At 36.8% G+C, this 21,589-nt stretch overlaps 1 protein-coding gene across 1 annotated transcript; it reads left to right on the top strand.

Annotated features, from left to right (window-relative positions):
- Positions 1 to 15,450, top strand: LOC116521550 (vomeronasal type-2 receptor 26-like). Its single transcript, XM_032236208.1, has 6 exons — positions 1 to 89; positions 1,154 to 1,442; positions 6,375 to 7,220; positions 8,166 to 8,393; positions 12,000 to 12,126; positions 14,549 to 15,450. The coding sequence occupies exons 1-6, from the start codon at positions 1 to 3 to the stop codon at positions 15,448 to 15,450; spliced, it is 2,481 nt and encodes an 826-aa protein (XP_032092099.1).
- Positions 15,451 to 21,589: the final 6,139 nt, after the last annotated feature.

Consider the following 21,589-nt stretch of genomic DNA (forward strand, 5'->3'; position numbering starts at 1 on the left):
ATGGGTGCTATTACTTCTCTTGTCTTCATGCCTCCAGATCCAGCTACCTTTTCTAAAAATCCCCACCATTCATTTATAAGAGAACCCATGTAAGATTTTTCTATAATAATGATTAGTATTCCAGATTGTATTCTGGAATAATAATCCCCCAAAGCAATAGAATTAGGTATGGGGTGAAATACGTAAATTTTCCAGGTTAATCATTAATGAGATGGTGATTCTTTTTATTCTTATTCATTTTCACTGGATTTCTGGGAAGAATTAAATTATCTGATTTATTATTACAACATAGAAACAGATTAAACCATGCGTTTGCTAATTGAAGTTTTTCTAACTTAATTAACTGATTGGATTTGGTATTGGAATAACAATTTTGAAGAAAATGGCAATTTTTACCATGAAAAAAGAATTCATTTTTTATCACAGGGAAGATTTAAGATGTGCTGAAACTTGATAAAATATTTTAGTTCTAAATATTATAACCATGTTTTTTTATTTACATTATATACCATCTTGAGAGGCATCTTATGCAGTAATATATATATATATATTTGTTAAACATTAAAGTGTATTTTAATAACCTAAAGTATGTATTCCCTGTCAGATTAATATAGGTTCTTAAAATCATTTATAGCTCAGTAACAATAAGATGGCATACCTCTCTCTCTCTATAAAAATAAAGATTTAATGACCTTATCTGGTACCTTCACATGGCAAATATTTTAATTATGTCTCCATCTTCCAAAGTCTTCTGAATCGTCTTGCAGCCATCATTTCATTGGGTTGACCTCAAAATGTCAGAAGAGGCAGAAAATATTATTAGCTGAGAAAGACTATAGGACTTCAAAATGCATGTCTTTCTCTTCAGCTTCTAGAATTACAAAAACAAAAGAAAACAACAAACAGTGTAGAACCCAAAAATGGCATAAACCAGAAAATGAGTCAGGCAATATTATGAGAAATGTGAACTGATCTGGTGTCAGTCCACCATGTCACAATTTGAGAGACATTGTGCTGTTGTGATAAAGTTTATTCCATTGGCAAGACAGATCAAGCACTGCATTCAAGAACAGAATAATTTAATAGATGATACATTTGTCACAATACTTTTTGTTAGATACAGAATACCTCTTATAATGCTTTTTAATTGCAGGATTCAGCCTAAGTTTTATCAGCATATTTTAGCTTTAATATTTGCTGTAAAAGAGATCAATGAAAATCCTCAAATCTTGCCCAACATCTCCTTGGGCTTCAATATTTTTGACAGCTATGATGGAACATGGACTTATCATGCCACAATGAAACTTTTTTCACCATTAAAGAGACTGATCCCAAATTATAAATGTGGCTTCCAGAACAACTTGGTCGCAGTCATTGGAGCTCTTTATTCTGAAACTTCTCTTTTATTGGGAGATATCTTGAAAACCTACAAAGTTCCACAGGTAGGGGTTGTAATGAATCATTAGATTATATTATGCAATATTTGATCTTTTTACATTTCTGTAACTTGGAAACATTATATATCTATCCTTCATAAAGCGAATAAAGCATATAGTAATAAAACATTTTTTTAAAATGAAATTAAATGGTCCATGGTGCAATCATAAAATATTCAGTGAATTAAGGATATTTATTTAAAAGGGGAACTATTCACATATGCAAAATCACTTTTTACAAAGTTCATAAATCACATATATTTGTAACAGATATAATAAAATATTTTTCCTTAGAGAAAAGCTAAGAAAAAAAAACCCTTATTACTTAAATAATAATACCTGAAGATATTTCTCTCATTTTTTTCTCTTCCACTTAAAGATTTTATCCTCAAAAGGTAGCCTCCTGATAATTTTTTATTACAAAAAAACAGGATAAAATGCCTCTGGATATAATGCAAAATTCAATTTTAATTTTTGTATAAAATGAAAATCTTTTAAATTTTTCATTTAAACTTAAATTTTGGGAAGGTTTAGTCCATCAGTTATTTATTTCTATGGGAAAAAAATAGTAATTTCCTTCCATTCTCCAAATTTCTAATTTTACTAATTATTAATCACCAATCATCATTAAACATTAATTACTAATTACTAATTTATTATACTTTATTCATTAAACATGACACTCAGACAACTGAATATTCAAAAAGACATCACATTGACTGGTGCTAACGGTTGATACGGTTTTCTGCAAGCATCCTAGGTATCAACTAAGTACCTTCTTAAAATATAAGATGTTCCGAGTAGCACCGTTTTTTGCAGTTCCGTTGATGTATCTTATAAAATTCTTGGACATGGTCCAAGTGCCCCGATGACAACTATTACATATTACTATTATTTGGTTAATCTTTGGTGAGATTCACGGCCTTTGGGACTGGTTGGTAGCTCAACAGCTCAAGTCCTAACCAAAGACCTAGGAACTGTGAAGGTAACGTCAGAGGATATAAGCTGTTCCAAGTAGAGTGTTTTTTTGTAGAATCAGAATGTTCAAGTCTGATAAATTTAAAATTTCCAAATAGCAAGGTAGCCCTTTAGGTATTGCTCCAAGGGCTCCAATTACAATCGGGACAACACATGATTTCTTTTTCCACAGCCGCTCAACTTCAATTTGCAAGTCTTAGTACTTTGTGATTTTTTTCTTGCTGTTCATCTTCAATTTGTGCATCTGCAGGTATTGCAATGTCAATGAACCATACTTTTTTCTTTTCAACTATTCTTATGTCAGGTGTATTGTGGGCCAAGTGCCTGTCAGTCTGAATTCTGAAGTCCCACAAAATCTTGACTTTCTCATTCTCTAAAACCTTCTGAACCTGATGTTCCCAGTGGTTTTTGCTGTACTCAAATCCAAACTTTTGACAAAATTTCCAGTGAATGATCTTAGAAACGCAGCCATGGCGTTGTAGGTAGTCAGTTTGTGAAATTTTGCTACACCCACTGGTCAGGTGGTCGACTGTCTCATCTTTCTCATTACAGAAGCGACATTTTCTGTGAGTGGTAACATGTTGAATTTTTGCTTTCATGCAGTTTGTGGCTAAGGGTTGTTTTTGAGCTGCTAAAATAAAGCCTTCTGTTTCTTTTGTCAGTGCTTCTGATCTTAACCAGTTCCAAGATAGCTTTTGGGCAGCTTTGCCTTCAATATTTTTCAAGTATTGGCTATGCATAGCTTTGTTTTTCCAATTTTCATCTCGCTTCTCAATTACTTATTTCTTATAGTCAGCTTTTGATTTAGTTGTCTTTAGAAAGCTTCATTTATTATTATTATTACTAGACTTCTTCTGGTTTTAATGCCTTTATCATTTCTTCATTCTCAAGTTCTATTCCATCATTTTCTATGACCTTGCCTGCTTTGGTTGCCATTGTTGCACATTTGTCAATTCCAAACAGCATACCCATGTCTTGGCTAAATTATTTTGTGTTTTTAATTACTAAATTCAGTTCAGCTTTTGTTTTACCAAACAGCTTCAAATCATCCATGTACACCAAGTGCAAAATTTTCAGTCCTTTCTTTGCAAGTTCGTATCCACAGTTCATCTTCTTCAAAATGATTGTCAGTGGTAGCATTGAGAGTATAAAAAGTAGGGGTGAAAGGGAATCGCCTGGAACATGTCTTGTTTAATTTCAACTTCTCCCAGTTCTTCTTCATTAGCTATAAGCTTCCTTTTCCAGAAGTTCATTGAAGTTTCCATGAATTTTTGTATGTTGCTGCTGAAGCCAAAGATTTTCAAGTATTTCTTGATCCAGCTATGGGGAACTGAATCAAATGCTTTCTTATAGTCTATCCAAGCCATGAACAGGTTGGTTTGTCTTTACTTTGAATTCTTTAGGATTAGCTTGTCAATCAGCAGTTGGTCCTTTGTTTCTCTTGAATTTTTGCAGCATCCTTTCTGTTCTACAGGAAGCTAGTTATTTCTTTCCAAGTATCCATAAATTTGGTTTGCAATGATACCAGTACGGAGCTTGTATGTTGTTGGCAAAAAGGTGATTGGCCTACTATTTCCAGGGACCTTTCCTTTTCCTTTATCTATTTGGATCAAAAATGTCCTTCTAGTTGTCATCCATTCATGATTTTCAGGTGTTTTTAAGATCTGGTTCATTTGGGCTGTCAATCTTTTGTGCACACTTGTAAGTGCCTTTAACCAGAAGCCATGTAACTCATCTGGTTCAGGTGAACTCCAGTTCTTCACTTTTCTTGACTGTCTTTGGACCACTTCTTTTGTTATTTTCACATCTTCCATTTTATGCACTTTAATAGAATCCTCAATCTGTTTGATCCGTTTTGCATTTCTGTTGTGCTTCTTGTTGTTTTCCCACAAATTCTTCCAGAATTTCAGAGGTTTTTCTTTATCAGGCTTTTCATTTGTTGTTACTCCATCTCCACTTTCTAAGCTTTTATAAAACTGGTGCTGATTTTCTCTAAACTGTGAGTTTTCCTTGAATTGAGTTACACGGTTTTCATACCTTTTGATCTTTTGAGCAATGGCAACAACCCTCTGCTTCAGGTCTTCAATTACTATCGAAATCTCTTTATTCTCCAAATTGTATCTTACTTCCAGGCTGCTTTTGACCTGCTTGTTTTTTTAGCTGAGCTTGCCTTTGGTTCTTCAAGTTGCTCAAGTCTCCACAAAATTTTTTGATCTTCATTTCCAACCAAATTTTACATTTAGGCTTCCTCTTCTTGCCTCTTTGATTCTTTTGTATTTTCAAACCCAATTCTTTGGTGATTATGAAGGCTGCTGCATAGATCAGCTGGTTTGTTTCATATTATTATTATTATTGTACAATTGTATCACAGCGGCCAGTTGTTTCGCCGGATTTGGCATTGGTTACTAGTCGGGCCCCACCCAGGGGCCTAGGACGTCGTAACGTATTTTCGTAATATGCGTGCAGATCCAAGCAGTGCAGCTTTTTGCATTTGACTGATGGTGATTTTGTCAATTTTTAACTGTTTTAAATGTAATTCCAGTGCTTTTGGAATAGCACCCAGTGTGCCAATTACCACTGGAATTACCACTGCTGGTTTGTGCCATAGTCGTTGAATTTCGATTTTTAAGTCCTGGTATCTTGCGATTTTTTCATGTTCCTTCTCGGCGACCCTGCTATCACCTGGTATTGCGATGTCTATGATTGTGACCTTATTTTTCTCAACCAGTGTGATGTCTGGTGTATTATGCGCCAGTATTTTGTCGGTTTGTATACGGAAATCCCACAAGATCTTGACCATCTGATTTTCGGTTACTTTTTCAGGCTGATGTTCCCACCAGTTTGTTGCTGTTTTAATATTATAATTTTTGCACAAATTCCAATGGATCATTTGTGCTACTGAATTGTGCCGCAATTTATAATCAGTCTGCGCGATTTTTTTACAGCAGCTGAGTATGTGATCAACAGTTTCGTCAGCTTCTTTGCAAAGTCTGCATTTGGCATCATCAGAGGATTTTTCGATTTTGGCCTTAATGGCATTTGTGCGGATAGCTTGTTCTTGCGCAGCCAGGATTAGTGACTCTGTTTCTTTCTTTAATGTACCTGTTGTTAACCATAACCAAGTTTGTTCTCTGTCCACTTTATCTTTTATTTTTTCCAGAAATTGACCATGCAGTGGTTTGTTCTGCCCACTCTCCATTCTTGATTTTATCACATCTTTTCTGTATTCTTGTTTCGTCTGTTGGGCCTTCAGTAGATTTTTGTTCTTTACTTCGATTAATAGATGTTCGTGACTTTCTTTTAAATAATCAGCCAGTGCATGTTTTTCTTCTTCAACTGTTTGCTTCACTTGTAATAATCCTCTGCCACCTGATTTTCGGGGCAGATATAGTCTATCAGTATCACCACGTGGATGTAAACTGTAGTGCATTGTCATTAGTTTCCTGGTTTTTCGGTCCAAAAGGTCCAAATCAGCTTGTGTCCAGTTAACTATGCCAGCTGTGTATCTTATAACTGGTATTGCCCAGGTATTTATGGCCTTGATTGTATTTCCACCATTCAATTTAGATTTCAAAATTTTCCTAACTCTGTTGGGTTTTATTATTATTATTATTATTATTATTATTATTATTATTATTATTATTATACGATTGTATCACAGCAGCCAGTTGTTTCGCCGGATTTGGCATTGGTTACTAGTCGGGCCCCACCCAGGGGCCTAGGACGTTGTAACGTATTTTCTTAATATGCATGCAGATCCAAGCAGTGCGGCTTTTTGCATTTGACTGATGGTGATTTTGTCAATTTTAACTGTTTTAAATGTAATTATTGTCATTATCATTATCATTATCATTATCATTATCATTATCATTATCATTATCATTATCATTATCATTATCATTATCATTATCATTATCATTATCATTATCATTATCATTATCATTATCATTATCATTATAGATAATATATGGGTCATATCCGGAGATGCCAGATCAAAGTGAATCTTTTTCCTTCTATCAAATGGTCCCTAATGAAAGTTATGAATACAAAGGTTTGTGTTATCTGCTTTTGCACTTTGGATGGACCTGGGTTGGGATTCTTGCAAAAGAAGATGATAATGGAAGATTTGTGAGAATGACATTTTCACTCTTTCCTCTTCATGGCATTTGTATTGCCTTCCTAAAAAAGATAAGACCGATTTATATCAGCAGCTTTTCTGATGATCTAGAATGGCTAACAGAAACATATTATTTTTCAATGAACAGCAAAGCCAAAGCAGTGATTGTCTATGAAAGAACACTTCTGCATTTGAGGTTACTGCTGCAGCTTCCAAAAATGGAACTAGTGTCCCTAGAGCCTAAAGGTAAGGTGTGGATCATGGCCTCCCAGATGGATGTTTCATCAGTGTTTTACCAAAAGAGCTGGGATATTAGAGATATTCATGGGTCCCTGTCCTGTTCAGTTCATTCCAATGAAATTCCTGGATTTCAACATTTTGTTCAGGCAAGGGACCATTTCTCATCAAAAGAAGATGGCTTTATCAAAGATGTGTGGGTACATGCATTTGACTGTTCCTTCCCCAGTCCCTTGGTGAATGACAATGATGGTGACCTCTGTACTCTGAAGGAGAAATTGGAGGACATCCCGAGTGCTTTTTTTGAAATGAGCATGACTGGACACAGTTACAATATATACAATGCAGTGTATGTTATAGCACATACTTTACATGCCCTGCAGATTAAAGAAAAACAGAAAAGAAACCTGTGGAGAGGAAAATTAAATCTTCAGACTCAGAATTCATGGCAGGTATAGACTTGAGCTCTCATCCTTTAATCTATCCATACTCTTTATATATGCATAGTGAATAAATTGGCATTAGATTTATTATATTATGACTTCCAGTACAATTTGATAGACATACAAACTTACTAAAAATTTCTGCACATTTCAGGAGACAGAAATTGTAGTTTTTCCTATCTCTGAAACAAAAAAGATGTCCAACATTGTTTTCATTAATTTAATGAAATACAATGAAAATGCCAGTAAGAAAAAGGAGACTATGTAAAATAATAAAATCAAGACAAAAATATCATGCACATTAGGAAAAAGAATACATTGAAAATAAATTCAAAAGGACATTTTTCCACACTATATGTGGACTATTTTGTGGTATTTGATTTTAAGAAGATCTCCAACACATTCTAAAACTTGATGCCAAAAAGAAAAAAAGCTATACCCAAGCTAAAACCTTACGACATTCCTTCTATGTATGAATATCTCTGAATAACATGATGTTAGTCCATTCATAATCTGAAAGGTTAAAATCTTCTAATAGCAAGTTGCACTCATGAAAAGTAAGATCTAATGTATTCTTGATGCGCATCAAGTCTCCTTAAGCTTCTTATAATCTTCTGTGAAGCTTCTTAGAAGACAGTGAGCCCTTTCAACCCAAGCCACCCATACTTTCAGAAATTATTCCAGATTCTCAATTCTAATTAGGTTTCTATTGGAAGGCAGAAAATGTTTCTTTTGATCTGCATTAAATAAAAAGTGACAGGGAATTGTAGACTATTTTGAGACCATTTTTAGATGAATATGGAATCTTTAAGAAAATTGCAATGTATTCAGGAAAAAATATAATGTCCAATATCAGAATATTGGACATCTCTTAATGAGATGCTGTTACATATTAGGAATTTTTTACTCATTATTGACATTATGACCATTTCTTATGTATTATTTGATATTCAGCTCCACCAGTTTCTAAAAAGCATTTCATTTAATAACAGTGTTGGAGATGAGATTTTGTTTGATCAGCAGAGGGAATTGATAGTAGGATTTGATGTTATAAACTGGGTCACATTCCCCAACCAGTCCTTCCATCGAATGAAAGTTGGGAAACTGAATCCCTGGACATCTGAGGGCAAAAAGCTCATCATTCATGATGAAGCCATCATCTGGCACAAAACTTTCAACCAAGTAGGTTGGTGAATGCAGATAATTATATCTGGATGTTATTTAATATCTGTTTGTCCTTGATTTACAGCTATTCATTTAGTGACTATTCAAAGTTACAATGGCACTGAAAAATGTAATTTATGACGGATCTTCACACTTATCATTGAAACATTCCTGACAATTGTCATCAAAATTTGGATGCTGGGAAACTGAGATATAATTATGATCGTTGCGGCATCCTAGGGTCATGTGAATATCATTTGTGACTTTGCCAGATAGATTCTGAGAAGCATTCAATGTTGGATATACTTAATGACTGTTTAATTCACTTAACAACTGCAGTTGTTACAAAGGTTGTAAAGTTGGGTATGATGATTTTGAAGTGGCATAAATCTGGAAAAAAATTGTAAGCAATGTCACCGAGGGAAGAGGAGGCAGCAGTGGCCAGGAGGGCCTTTGCACACATTTGAGTGTTGCACCAGTTGCATCCATACCTGGACCATGAGGCCCTGATCAAAGTAATTCATGCCCTTGTAACCTCTAGATTAGACTACTGTAACACATTCTACGAGGTTCTGCCCTTGAAGACCATTTGGAAACTTCAACTGGTGCAGAATGCAGCTGCACGGGTAATTTTTATTTATTTTGAATTTAAAGTTTATTTATATGCCGCCCTTTTCCCTGGGGGGACTCAGGGCGGCTTACAACTTAAAAGAGTGGAAGGGGAGACAGACTTTTAACATATAAGACAAATACATAATTAAGAACACAACATTCATACTATTCGGGCGGGATGTAGTCCTAACCCCAGGCCTGACGGGATAGCCAAGTTCTGAGGGCTGTGCGGAAGGTCTGGAGGGTGGTGAGGGTACGAATTTCCACGGGGAGATCGTTCCACAGGGTCGGAGCTGCCACCGAGAAGGCTCTCCTCCACGTAGTTGCCAGTCGACATTGACCGGCAGATGGAACTCGGAGGAGGCCTAACCGGTGAGATCTAATAGGTCGTGTGGAGGTAATTGGCAGTAGGCGGTCTCTCAAGTATCCAGATCCACTACCATGGAGGGCTTTATGGGTGATAAGTAGCACCTTGAAGCGTACCCGGAGATCAACAGGTAGCCAGTGCAGCTCGCGGAGGATAGGTGTTATGTGGGCGAAACGAGGTGCACCCACAATCACTCGCGCGGCTGCATTCTGGACTAGCTGAAGTCGCCGAATACTCTTCAAGGGCAGCCCCATGTAGAGCACATTGCAGTATTCCAGCCTAGAGGTCACAAGGGCACGAGTGACTGTTGTGAGGGCCTCCCGGTTCAGGTAGGGGTGCAACTGGTGAACCAGGCGAACCTGGGCAAATGCCCCCCTGGTCACAGCTGACAAGTGATGTTTGAAAGTCAGCTGTGGGTCCAGGAGGACTCCCAAGTTGCGGACCCTGTCTGAGGGGCGTAATATTTGACCCCCCAGCCTGAGAGATGGAATACTAGCCAAATTGGTGGGAGGAAAACACAACAGCCACTCGGTCTTATCTGGGTTGAGCACGAGTTTGTTAGCCCTCATCCAGTCACGAACAGCTTCAAGTCCCTGGTTCATCACTTCCACCGCTTCATTGAGTTGGCACGGGGCGGACAGATACAACTGGGTATCGTCCGCATACTGGTGGTATTTTATCCCGTGCCGCCGAATGATCTCGCCCAGCGGTTTCATGTAGATGTTGAAAAGTAGGGGGGACAGGACCGAACCCTGCGGCACCCCATATTTTAGGGGCCTAGGGGTTGATCTCTGCCCTTCAACTAACACCGACTGTGACCTGTCCGAGAGGTAAGAGGAGAACCACCGCAAAACAGTGCCTCCCACCCCCACCTCCCGCAGTCGTCGCAGAAGGATACCATGGTCGATGGTATCGAAAGCCGCTGAGAGGTCAAGGAGAACCAGGATGGAGGCGTGGCCTCCATCCCTGGCTCTCCAGAGGTCATCGGTCAATGCGACCAAAGCGGTTTCTGTGCTGTAGCCAGGCCTGAAGCCAGACTGGAATGGGTCAAGATAGTAATAACAGGTTCTATATATCTGGCAGGGACGTGCAGTCACTAGAGGCAAGGGAGGTGTGGCCTCACCAGTCATGAAGAAAAGAAAAAGAATTTTAAAGATTTTTTTAAAAAATAATTAAAGCCAAGGTAGTTGCTGCCAGAATCACAGTGACTTGGAACAGTGCTTTGTGTTAACCATAGGAGGAGGCCAGAGAACTAGGGGCCTCTTTTGCATAAGGAATTCTTCACCTTTTAAGAGTTAAGCAAGGGTTAACAAGCAAAAAATTCCTTATGCAAATGAGGCACGTATTCTCTCGTCTCCTGTAAAGGGCATTTTTAGAGGCTTTTTAGAGTTCTCTGGGAGCAACTAGTTCAGTATGACAGAGCTCTGGCCTTTCATGAGGGGAGTGGAGGGCAGGGCAGGGAGAAGCAGAGTTGAAATTGTCCCTAAAACAGCTGGAAAAGGTTTGTGGGGGGGGGGAGTGGTGAGGAGGGGAGGAATTCAAAAAGTTTGATCGGAAGGCAGCAGGGGAAGGGGGGGTATGGCAGAGGAGCTACTTTCAAGCCTTTGGAAAATATATCCAATCCAACTTCTGTGTTTGTGTTTGAGAGTGAGTGAATGAGAGAGAGATCAAAGTTCTCTGTGTCCGTATGTCTGTTTGAGAGAGGGGGGAGGGAGGGAGAGAGGGAGGAAGGTGGGGCAGGGAGAAGAAAAAGAATGGGAAAACTTATTTTGCAAGGGGGAAAAATGCTGTCACTTTAAATCGGAACTGAGCATGCCTGGCTGTGGAATTCTGGGAGTTGAAGTCCACAAGTCTAAAAAGTGCCTCACCAGGCCTAAAGCTGACCACAAGTCACTGATACCTGGCACACGTAAAACATTTCACTCCTCAGAGTCAGCTACACTGATTGTCAATTTGTTCCCAGGTGAAATTTAAGGTTCTGGTGGTTATCTATAAAGCTCTACATGGCTTTCAACCAGGTGTCTGAATTTTTTTTTTATAGTCTTTTCTACCAACCAGCCAGGTAAAATTGGAGGTCCATCCTGTACATTCCATCAGCCAAACAATGTCAGCTGACAGAGATTAGAAAGTTAGCTTTTCTGCGGTGGCCCCTCTTCTGTGGAACATCCTCCCAATATTACAATGGCACCAAGCCCTTCATAAAGCTCTTAAAAACTGGTTATGTTTTTGAGTCCAGGGAGCTACATTCACCAAGAGAACCATCCCCTGACTATATTGTTAATGAGACAGATATCTAGCTTACATAAATTAGGAATGTTTTTTTTTTTACTTTTAATGTTTTAAAATGTTTTTATGATTTAATTGTAGTATATGTTTTGAGTTATTAGTTAATCGAGTATGTAAACAACTTTAAGAATACAACCAAGCTCCAAGAGGACCAAGGACTCCACATTACAGAGAGATTTGAACTTATTTAAAAGTTGCTTGTTACTGCTTATGGATTTAAGATATATCAATTGCTTGGTAAACTGACTACCTCTTAATTGTAGAGTCAAGAACCATATGATTTTTTATAGTAATTTTTTCTGTTTGCAAATAAGTTGTAAGAATGCTAATATATACATATTTCCCCCTTTCTGGGCCAGACATTGCCTACTTCTCTATGTACTAAGAGGTGCCTCCCTGGTAATCTCAGGAGAAAGCAGGAGGGGAAACAATTTTGCTGCTTTGATTGTCTTCCATGTCCTAAAGGGAAGATGTCAAGCCTGATTGGTAAGAGACATTATGAAATAAGATATTATAATACTGCAGGATATACCAAGCAGATCCATTAATATGTAAGTATGGAATTTGGGTTATATTCTTTTATGGATAATTGTGAGACAGTTATTAAGTGAGTTTTCCTCCATATTATGATCTTTCTTGCCATAGTTGTTAAATGAATGTTCAGTTAGTAAGTGAATCTGGTTTGCCTGTTGACTTTGTTAGACAGTCATAAAAGGGGATCACATGACCCTAGAAAATAGGAAGAGTCATAAATGTGAACCAGTTGCCAAGAATCTGAATTTTGATCATGTATCCATGGGGATGCTGCTACAGTCAAACGCATGAAAATGGTCATATGTCACTTTTTTCAGGGCTATTATAACTTTGATTATAATGCTCATGTGAAATAAATAGTTGTAAGTCAAGGCCTCCTGCATTTATTAACAGAATTCTCCCCTCAACTTTCTCTTAAAAAGAAAAGAGAAAGAGTTATTAAGGGAAGTTTAATTTCCTTGGATTGTATCACCTGAATTGAGCATCGTGGTTTCCTACTATATCAACTGATAAAACAGAGCACATCAACATATCTTTTACAACATTTGCTTTAAGGGACTGGAAACACTTGAGAGACTTTTCAGTAGTTTAATGACAAACCAATCTCTTATAATGCCTTCAGGAAAAAAATATTTATCTATTTATTTTATTTATTTAGAAAATTTATATGGCCACCCACTCACTGTCAGTGACCTTGGGTGCCTTACGAAAAACCTCAATATACAATAATAAAACCCTATAACCCCATCACCTCCTTGGTAATAGCAATCATCTTGATGAATGCCATCCTACTCTGGCATCCTCAAGCTAATTGAAAAAACCAGATGTTCGGGACCTTGTGAAAGAGTGTCAAAGTAGGACCTAGGGAATGATGTTACAAAGTGAATGAACCACTTTGGAGAAGGCCCTTCTTTAGGATCCGACTAAATGTACTTCCTTAAAAGAGGAGAGATACAATATTTTCTGCCTTTCTGCTCTGGTGGGTTGGGTGGATGTAAGTAGGGAGAGACAGGCCTTCAGATAACCTGATCTCAAGCCATATAAGGCTTTAAAAGTAACCAATACCTTAAATTGTATCCAGAAGAAAATTTGCAGCCATTTTGAAGACACATATGCAAAACTGGGCCTGCCAAAAATCATATAGGCTGTTGCATTTTGAAACAGTTACGGTTTCTAGACAATTTTCAAGTGAATATAGAAAAGCCGACGATTAAATGCACTCATGCCTCTCATCACATGTATATGAGTGTTATTCTCTTCCAAACATTATGAATTAAGAGCAAAAATAAAATTTATTAGGGTCAAGGTTTTATTTTTTTCACACATACCTACCTGAAAATATGGAATACGGGAATATTATCTACAATTGATCAGCTATCTCGGAATTCTACTTCCCAAAAACCAATTATATTTTCATTTAATTGTAGGCTTGGGATATTAAGTATTTATTCAATCTGTCCAATCAAATTCTTCTTCATGCATGGAAGACTCAGAGTTTTATCTCTACGTATATTGTTTCTTGTGACCCGTCAAAACCGCGGTCCACTAAAGCGTGCCCGATCAAAGCGTGTACGTGACGTCATCAGCAGCGCGACAAATAAAATTAAAAATAAATTAAATTAAAATTAAAATTAAATTAAAGCAAGCCGATTCACATAAAGGTAAGGGTTAGGTTTAGGGTTAGGGTTAGGGTTAGGTTAAGGGTTAGGGTTAGGTTTAGGGTTACGTTAAGCGTTAGGGTTAGGGTTAGGGTTAGGGTTAGGGTTAGGTTAAGGGTTAGCGTTAGGTTTAGCGTTAGGTTAAGGGTTAGGTTTAGGGTTAGGTTAAGGGTTAGGGTTAGGGTTAAGGTTAGGGTTAGGTTTGGGGGGGTTATGTTTAGATTTACGTGTTAATTTTAAGTTTACCTCTCACAGCGTGCCATTTTCGTCACGCTGTGATGACATCACGTACGCGCTTTCTTCGAGCGCGCTTTAGTCTACCGCGGATTTGTGGTGGAACCATTGTTTCTATTCAAATTTTTATTAAAGAATTTGAATATAAACAATATAGATAGAGATACAGTAAATACTGATGTTTGATCACCTAATAAAGTCATACTAAAAATTTTTTGGTATTAAAACTATGCTATTAAGTAAAGTTTATCCTAAACAATTAATGAACTTATTACTAATCTCTTAATTTTCATTCATTAACCAGTATACCAAATGTTGAAAGATAGCAATAAGTACAAAAACCAGCTGAAAGTATTGGTGCCACGGATGAAATCATGGAAAAAGAAGAAAGACACTAAAAATCATATACAATAAAAAGTATAATGTAATTATAATACAGGAATAAAACTAGGTTTTTTTAAAAAAAATAAAACCTCTTACAGATATGGATGACTGTTCTGAATGTCCAGATGACCAATATCCAAACAAAGACCAAGATTCATGTATTCCAAAGAGAATATCTTTCTTATCCTATGAAGAACCAATGGGAAGAAGTCTAGTTATTCTGGCTCTCTCTTTTTCTTTTTGCACAATATTGGTGTTGTCAACATTTTTGAAATATCACCATACTCCCATTGTCAAGGCCAATAACCGAAACCTGACTTACATTCTGCTCATCTCCCTCCTTCTCTGCTTCCTTTGCTCACTGCAGTTTCTTGCTGCACCTGGCAATATAATATGTCTCTTCAGACAGATTAGCTTTGGCATCATCTTCTCAGTGGCTGTGTCTTGTGTTCTAGCAAAGACCATCACTGTGGTTTTGGCTTTCATGGCCACCAAGCCAGGATCCAGAATGAGGAAATGGGTGGGAAAAGGCCTGGCCACCTACATTGTTCTTACTTGTTCACTGATTCAGACAGGCATCTGTATGGTGTGGCTCTTCACATATCCCCCTTTCCCTGATGTTGATAACCATTCAGAAACTGAGGAAATAATAATGCAGTGCAATGAAGGCTCAGCTACTATGTTCTACTGTGTTCTTGGTTATATGGGCTTTCTGGCAGCCGCCAGTTTCACAGTAGCTTTTTTCTCAAGGAAGCTTCCCAGTAGTTTCAATGAAGCCAAATGTCTCACATTTAGCATGCTAATCTTCTGTAGTGTATGGCTCTCTTTTGTTCCATCCTACCTGAGCACCAAAGGCAAATACATGGTGGCTGTGGAGGTTTTTTCTATTTTGACTTCCAGTGGTGGATTGCTGGGCTGCATATATTTTCCCAAATGTTATATAATTATTTTTAAGCCAGAGCTAAACAACAGGGAACAACTTATTAAGAGAAATTCTTAATAAATGAAACTTTTATTTTATTTTTTTCTCTTCTCTTTGGAAATGTTCAGCAACTTATTTAGTAAAAAAAAAAAATTTCTGCTCATTTTTAGTGGAATATTTAATATTAAATTTAATACTAAATATTAAATATTATATGTAGTAGGGTTATCTATTGGTCTCTGTTGTCCTATATAGGTAGAGTATGAAGCAAGTTGTAGAATAGTATTTTCACATGTTATGATTTTATTTGAATAAATATCAGTAACATTTGTAGAAATCAACAATTGATTGTAAGAAGCTTTTAAAATTAGCTACTCTTTTTCTCTGTTTCTTTGATAAGTATATCAGGAGTATATGTGTTGCTAGGATCTTTATTTAAAAAGGAGAGTGTTACGATGCATCTAGACTTGTAACCTAGTTCCATATGTAGACAGGAAACAAGGATCAGCTGAACTAGAAAGAACCCCATTTAAACAGAATGCACCTTGTGGGTTTTTTGTAGATTTTTTTCTTGTTAATTTTTATATTGTATTAGAAAATATTATAAAATGTATAGAATAGCTGAATCCATTTGTTTATACCAAACTAGAAATTGTGATAATTCAGATAAATTAATTCTTTAATGTGAGGAAAAAGTTTTTATTGATATTCTGTATAATTTTCACATTATTTACAATGTTTATAAACATTTATATCTTAAAAATCAAACTGTAATTAATAGTATTTGCTCTGATGTATTGATATATTGAGTATATGGACGCCATCCTTGCTTGATTTTGGTTAAACTTATGTTGTGAATATATGTTGTTAACTTTGTCAATGCTGTATATTTTCCAAGTTTATATTGGAGGTATTACTGGAATTGTATTTCCCAGTTAATACAACTTTGAACAGAATAGAAATAGAAATCGCAGTAGCAATAGCATTTAAACTCATACACTGCTTCACAATTCTTTACAGCCCTCTCTAAGCTATTTACAGAATCAGAATGTACCTTCTTTGTAGGGATTCCTGGCATATGACCTCTTTTAGTGAAGTCTTGAAAAATATTGAGCTTGTTAAACAGATAAATATTAACAAAATAAATACAGACCATCTCAATACATAGAAAGATACATACATATTTCATCTTACTAAAATGCAATAATGATTCAGTTACAGTTTTGTTCCGTACAGCATCAATATTCTCCCTCCCTCCCTCTCCCTCTCTCTCTACCTCTCCCTCCCTCCCCCTTACCCCCCTCTCTCTCCTGTATGTAATGGCATGGGTATATGTGTTGTATCTATGGGTATGGATAGATATACTGTATATTTTCCTTTGAGAGTAGGCAACAGAATTTCACTTTTAATGTGTGCCAGTGTGCTGACAATGAAAAATGACAATAAAGGTTCTCTTCTCTTCTCTTCTCTTCTCTTCTCTTCTCTTCTCTTCTCTTCTCTTCTCTTCTCTTCTCAACTCATCTTATATTATTTTATCTTATCTTATGATGCAGCCAAACCGAGAGAAGGTGAAAGATATGCAAAAGAGAATGTGATGCTTTTTTGCGTGTGTGACTTCCACAAAACTGTCTAAGAAAATAGACTCAACATATCTGGGTCTTTTCCCAATTGCTAAGCAAATAAACCCAGTAGAATTTGATTTAAAATTGCCAGCATCAATGAAAGTTCACTATGTATTCCACCGCTCTTCACTTCTGCAAGTGGTGGTCCCCTGAATTCTGAGTTCACAGATGGCTTCCCTTTCCCCTATGGGTAAATGTATGGAAGAGGGAGGAAAACTCCAAGATGAAGGTGGTACTAAACACAGAGAGAAATGACCTGAATACTCGATACACTGGAAAGTTACCTAGAGTTTGAGAAGCCATGCTAGGCAGCAATGGATGTACATGTACTACAATTGGTGCACTGCTTTCATAACCAATACCCAAACAAAACTTATTCTTGGTAACTACTAACCTTCCAGTACTTAGGCATTGACCAAGATGAGCGAAATGATTTTTTCTATGGGATACATGACACCCTAGGGATATCAACTTGGGGAAGATGGAAGCAACCAAATAGAGGGCTTGAGAAATAACCAAGAGGCTTGGGGGCTGGGGGTTGAGTGAGACAATCAGATTCGCAATGAAGGTGTGGCAACCACCTCTGTAGGCACAGCGGAGTTACTGAATGCCTTGTGCCATTTTGGGAGTTAACTGAGAGAAGATGGGAATGACAGAGGCCATAACCATTTCCCCTGAGAACTTGAGAAAGGCAGATGAATCTGAGTGGGAGGGTGATGTAGGTATGTAGTAAGTCATTGCTTGACCAGGCCAAGATTTGCTGCCTAGGGAATAGTCAGATAAGAGCTAGGATAGACCACAGTTATATACAGGGTGGAGTAAGAGATTCAGAAGGGCCTGAGTTGTAAAAGTCAATAGGAGAATTTTACTTTCATACTTACAAGATTCTGCTAATATACAGTAAAGTAGAATTACGTTCCTGGGTTTGAATTTCTTATCTGGTCTCCCTAATATGACTGATAGAAATTAAGAAGCACTTACTAAGATGAAAGAAATTTAAATTGTCACTTTTGGGGAGAATCTTTATGAATATTTTGCCAAGAATTATGTTATGGTTTCAGATAATACCTGATTATAAATGATACCACTGATGTATTATTTAAAGATAATGGAGTGGAATGGAATGGAATGGAATGGAATGGAATAGAATAGAATGGGATGGGATGGAATGGAATGAAATAGAGTAGAGTAGAGTAGAGTAGAGTAGAGTAGAGTAGAGTAGAGTAGCGTAGAATAGAATAGAATAGAATAGAATAGAATAGAATAGAATTCTTTATTGGCCAAGTGTCATTGGACACACAAGGAATTTATCTTTGGTGCATATGCTCTCAGTGTACAATATAGGGAAAAAAGGAAAAGAGAAAAAAACATTCATCAAGAATCATAGGATACAACACTTAGTGATAGTCATAGCTTACTAATAAGAAATCAACTCATACTAGGAAACAAACAAAACAATATAAATCATAAAAATGAAAACAAATAGGAACGATAAGAAGAATGATAGTAATATGATCTTAGTAAATAGTTTGACATTGTTGTGGGAATTATGGCAAAAAGTTATATCTAACTTTATATAGCAAGGAAAAAATAAGATAAATATAAAGTTTAACAAGATGAAAATGAAAGATGTGGACTGGCTTTTATTGGATTTGAAATTGTATTTTGTTGCTTGTTGTTTGGTCTGGATGAAATAGTGTTGACAAGAAACTAGACATTTTACAGTTAGATGGTCATGACCTGAAATTTAGATGCAGTGGTATTTAGGGTGTGATTAATTTCAAATTAACATGGATTTTAAAGAGCATAGTAGATGTGTTATATTGAGCATTTCGAATAGATATAAATCTAAGTTGGGTCCACAAATACTTTTATGGATCTCAGCTCAAGAAACATGTCGTGGAAAAGAAACACTAGACCAAGAAAAATGTTGACATACCATGTATTATTGGAAAATTGTCATCATTTTCATAAATATATATGAAACCAACATTTTAGCCATTGCCAGCCCACTGCAGGATGAAGGGCCTCTTCCTAATTTTCCCAACCAATATACCTAGGGGGTCACAGCAAGATCGACAGCAGTTTACAACTTCCGCGACACCTCATTTTAAAGCCCATAAAAAACTGAATTGAATGAGCTATTAAATGTTAAATTTGCTTTAAGAATGGCTGGAAAATTCGATTCGGAAGAACAAAGGATCATTGACAGAATAAAATGCATTGCCTTTCGAGAGGCTCGCGATGCTGGAGCGACGTTTATCAATCGAAAATGGATTGCAAACAAATTGAAACGTCATCCGGATTGGGTTACTGATAATTGGAACAAAACAGCCCAAGTATGTTTCACAAAATTTGGAGAAGGGCGTCCTCTGCAACTGTCCCAAGAAAGCAAAGCCATCATTGCAACTGGCAGTCGCAAACAACGAAAAGGAAACCAAAAAGTGGCCCAAGAAATCCTTCAAATTCGTGGAAAACGAGTTGATCAAAGGACAATCGGCCGATATCGAGAACGAGAAGGTTTGAAGCCATTCCACGTCATTTGCAAACCATTGAAAACTCAAACACATGTTCAAGATTGGCTTTGGTTGTGCGATTGGTTGTCTGAATGGACCGAGGAAGATTTTCTTCATTTGGCGCCATCTGACGAATTCTTCGTTTATGCCATTCGAAAACCGAATTTCCAGAACGATCGAATTTGGGCTAAAGACGTCGACGACATCGCCAAACATGAACGATATCGACAAATCATTCGCAATCCGACTTGCATTGGGATTTTCGTCATTTTCACAGCCAAGAAACTGCATTGGGTTTTGAAGGATAAAGGGGAATCCTGGGATGGCAGTTATTTCCGTGAGAAAATTTTATTGGAGAATGTCATTCCATTTCTCAGTGATCCAGACAATGTCTTGGTGGTTGGTGAGGCTGTCTTTCTTCATGACAAAGCTCCTTGCATGCGTGCAAATGCGACTCAGCAATTGTTAAAGGAAAACAATGTCGAATTTTGGGGCAATGACGTCTGGCCGGGAAATTCGCCAGATCTCAATCCGGCAGAGAACATTGGGGCCATAATTAAGGATGAAGTGGAAGCTCTGATGATTCAGGAGCAAGGTCAAAATCGATATTCGGTTGAAACTTTGAGAATGAATTTGGAAACTGTGTTGAAAAATCTGGAAAATCGAACGGAACTGTTTGAAGATTTGTTGTGTTCTTATCCACCTCGTTTGAATGCTGTTCGAAGGGCTAATGGTGGTCATACTGACTATTAAATCGTGTCAATAAACTCAGTTTTTGATGGGCTTTCGAATGGTGTATGAATTATTTGTGTTGTTATTACAAGTGTTGCTGTGACCCCCTAGGAAAAGGTTATGCCCCACCCTGTAGTCTTGACGTTTCTTTTCCCAATGAAGCCCACAATACTTGCTAATGTCATTGATTCATTTCGCTTTAGGTTCTTTTGCAGACACTTTTTATCAAGTGAGATTCATTCTATGATTGTTTTGGTCCACCTGCCATCAAATCTTTTTGCTGTATGGACAGCCCATTTTCACTTCATCCTTTTACTCTCTTGATGATATCATAAACTTTGGTTTGTTATATATACTCATGCCCTCAGAATGCAGACATAAAGTTGATAAAAACTAGCCTTAAGTAGTAATTGTTATATAAAGGAAATGTTGATTTATAAATTTTCATGTTGATTTAGGGCAATCGTGTGAGTTTTTTTATAGTATATAATGTTGCTCTAAACATACCAAGTTGGTTGTCTTAAGTAGCTTCCGCTGGATTTTATCCAGAAAGCTTAACTTTCCATTTAATCTAGAAACCAAAACTGTTTTACAATGACTAGCTGTCAAGCAAATTAAAAATTAGAATTGTTTTTTAGCACTTGTTAAATTAGAATTGTTTTTTAGCAATTGTTTTTTTCAATGTTCCCATTGAAGGGTCCCGAACCTCTACATTCATTAACTTTGTTCTGAAATTGCACCCCAATTGGAGGCAAAGCCATCTCTAGACATTCTGACTTAATACTCAGTATATGTGCTAAAAAGAAGGAAAATTCTCTTTTTCCCTCAAAAAATGTTCTTTCATTCATAAATGGATTTCTTTGAAGTTGGTTCTTTGAAAATGATGTTTATTAGCCAGATTGAAATAATAAGTATTTACACATGAGAAAACCTTTTTTTCCCACAATAGTATAGAGAAATAAAAATGCTATTATTGCTATTTTTCTCCATATATATAATTAGCAGCACTATTATTAATTCTGAATTATGGCTGTATTTAAAGCCCTTATATGTAATATTTATGCAATAGCAAGAACAAAATTTAGTGTTTATGAGCAGTACATAAAATCTCTGGCAGTTCCCATTTGGAGCTAGTCTAGTTATAGTGAAATGCTATCAGAATAGTTCCAGGACTATTAGGACTTGTTTTCAGAGTTTCAGAAGAAATTGAGCATTGTGAGGAGTGGGTGACTGCATAGTTCCTTGTTATGTAACTTTGAAGATTCTGAAACTTTATCCAAGCAATTCTATTGTGGCCATATATCTGGCATAATGATCTTCATTGCTTTGTTCCTATTCTTGACTGCA

This window comes from Thamnophis elegans, chromosome Z (assembly GCF_009769535.1).
Source record: "Thamnophis elegans isolate rThaEle1 chromosome Z, rThaEle1.pri, whole genome shotgun sequence".
Taxonomy (NCBI): Eukaryota; Metazoa; Chordata; class Lepidosauria; order Squamata; family Colubridae; genus Thamnophis; species Thamnophis elegans.